This window comes from Primulina huaijiensis, unplaced genomic scaffold, assembly GCF_012295235.1.
Source record: "Primulina huaijiensis isolate GDHJ02 unplaced genomic scaffold, ASM1229523v2 scaffold205948, whole genome shotgun sequence".
NCBI lineage: Eukaryota > Viridiplantae > Streptophyta > Magnoliopsida > Lamiales > Gesneriaceae > Primulina > Primulina huaijiensis.
The window spans coordinates 1-1,467 of NW_027354277.1; the positions used below are offsets into that span (position 1 = coordinate 1).

Below are 1,467 nucleotides of genomic sequence, written 5' to 3' on the forward strand. Positions count from 1 at the left end.
TAATACAACATTGATTCATTCATCGATTTACAGTTTGCAAATAAAACCTTTCCCTTAGAGTGATATCTGAATTCTTAACTTGCAGTTCTCATATTCAACAGCCATTTTCTCAGTATCGGTAACAAAATAAGGGGAGATGTAGCCACGATCGAACTGCATTTCTTCAACAACATAAAGACTGTTTTCCGCACTTTTCCCTTCTTCAAGGGTAACGATCCCCTTCCTACCAACTTTGCTTAAAGCCTCGGCTATCATATTCCCTACTTCAGGGTTGTTCCCTGCACTGACTGCAGCTACATCTGCCAGTTCACTGTCTTCCACCTGTAATATTTTGTTTTATTAGTAAATTAAGTTTCATGTTCAAAAATAAAGCTACCACCAACTGCATAAAACTGCAAGTAAAAGAAATTTTCAGTAACATGTTTCACCTAGAACCAAGAAAACAGACAAGCATACCTTTTTCGACATGGATTTCAGCTCAGACACCAAAGCCTTGCTTGTCTTTTCAATTCCTCTAGTGATAAGGACTGGGTTTGCACCGGCTACTACCACCTGCAAACAGGTTTAATTATTGGCAGAAATTAGTAAGTAAGTTCATCTTAAAATCATAATAAATCTAGGAGACTTTGCAACATAAATAATGACCAACCCTACCTTAACACCTTCAGTGATAAGACCTTGTGCAAGAACAACAGATGTAGTTGTCCAATCTCCAGCCAAGTCATTAGTCTTTGCAGCTGCTTGTCTCACCAATTTTGCACCAATGTTTTCCACTGGATCCTCCAACTCAACCTAAATAGGCAAAAAGAACTTTTATATATGTTGAACCTCATGTGTGACAACAGTTGAAAGATTTTTCCCTTAACATAAAAATATTAATATTAAAATAAGTTGAAGATCTTTTGAAACATATTCACCAATAGTTCCACATATATTGTCAGGGAACATCATTAACTGCAACTCCTCGTACATATAACCCCCCAATAACTACAGTGAAACCGAAAATAAAAATAGTTGTGATTCAGTTACCTCTTTGGCTACAGTGACGCCATCATTGACAATTTTCGGAGCACCATACTTGCTCTCTAGAACCACATTTCTGCCTTTAGGATCAAGTGTAACACCAACTAGATCTGCAAGTTTGTTCACACAAGTCCGACAACAATAGAATTGCACATTAATCAACTTCATGAAAAAAAAATCTTCAACTCAATACAGAACACAAAATATTCGATCACATACCTGCAGTTTCTTGATAGCTGAACCATCTTTGTTGAAATACAAATCTTTGGCAGCTTCTGTTATTCGAGGAGATCGTTTTCTCCGAAAGAGGACATCGCTCTTTCCCCTCCCAAGTGAGCTGGCAGAAATAGAAGCAAGTGATAACAACTTATTTGATGAAACTGCAAGTTTTTCATCCATCATCCGGCTTCCAGGAGCAGCTAAGGAACCAACTGAAGACATGCC

General features: G+C 37.8%; 1 protein-coding gene across 1 annotated transcript; it reads right to left on the reverse strand.

The window, feature by feature from the left end:
• Positions 1 to 13: 13 nt before the first annotated feature.
• LOC140966398 (ruBisCO large subunit-binding protein subunit beta, chloroplastic-like) lies at positions 14 to 1,389 on the reverse strand (the record flags this gene model as incomplete). The annotated part of the gene is made up of 5 exons (XM_073426696.1): positions 14 to 321; positions 457 to 552; positions 655 to 792; positions 1,030 to 1,133; positions 1,243 to 1,389. Coding segments are annotated over 5 exons (752 nt in total), but the record flags the coding sequence as incomplete, so codon positions are not given.
• Between the last annotated feature and the right edge of the window lie 78 nt (positions 1,390 to 1,467).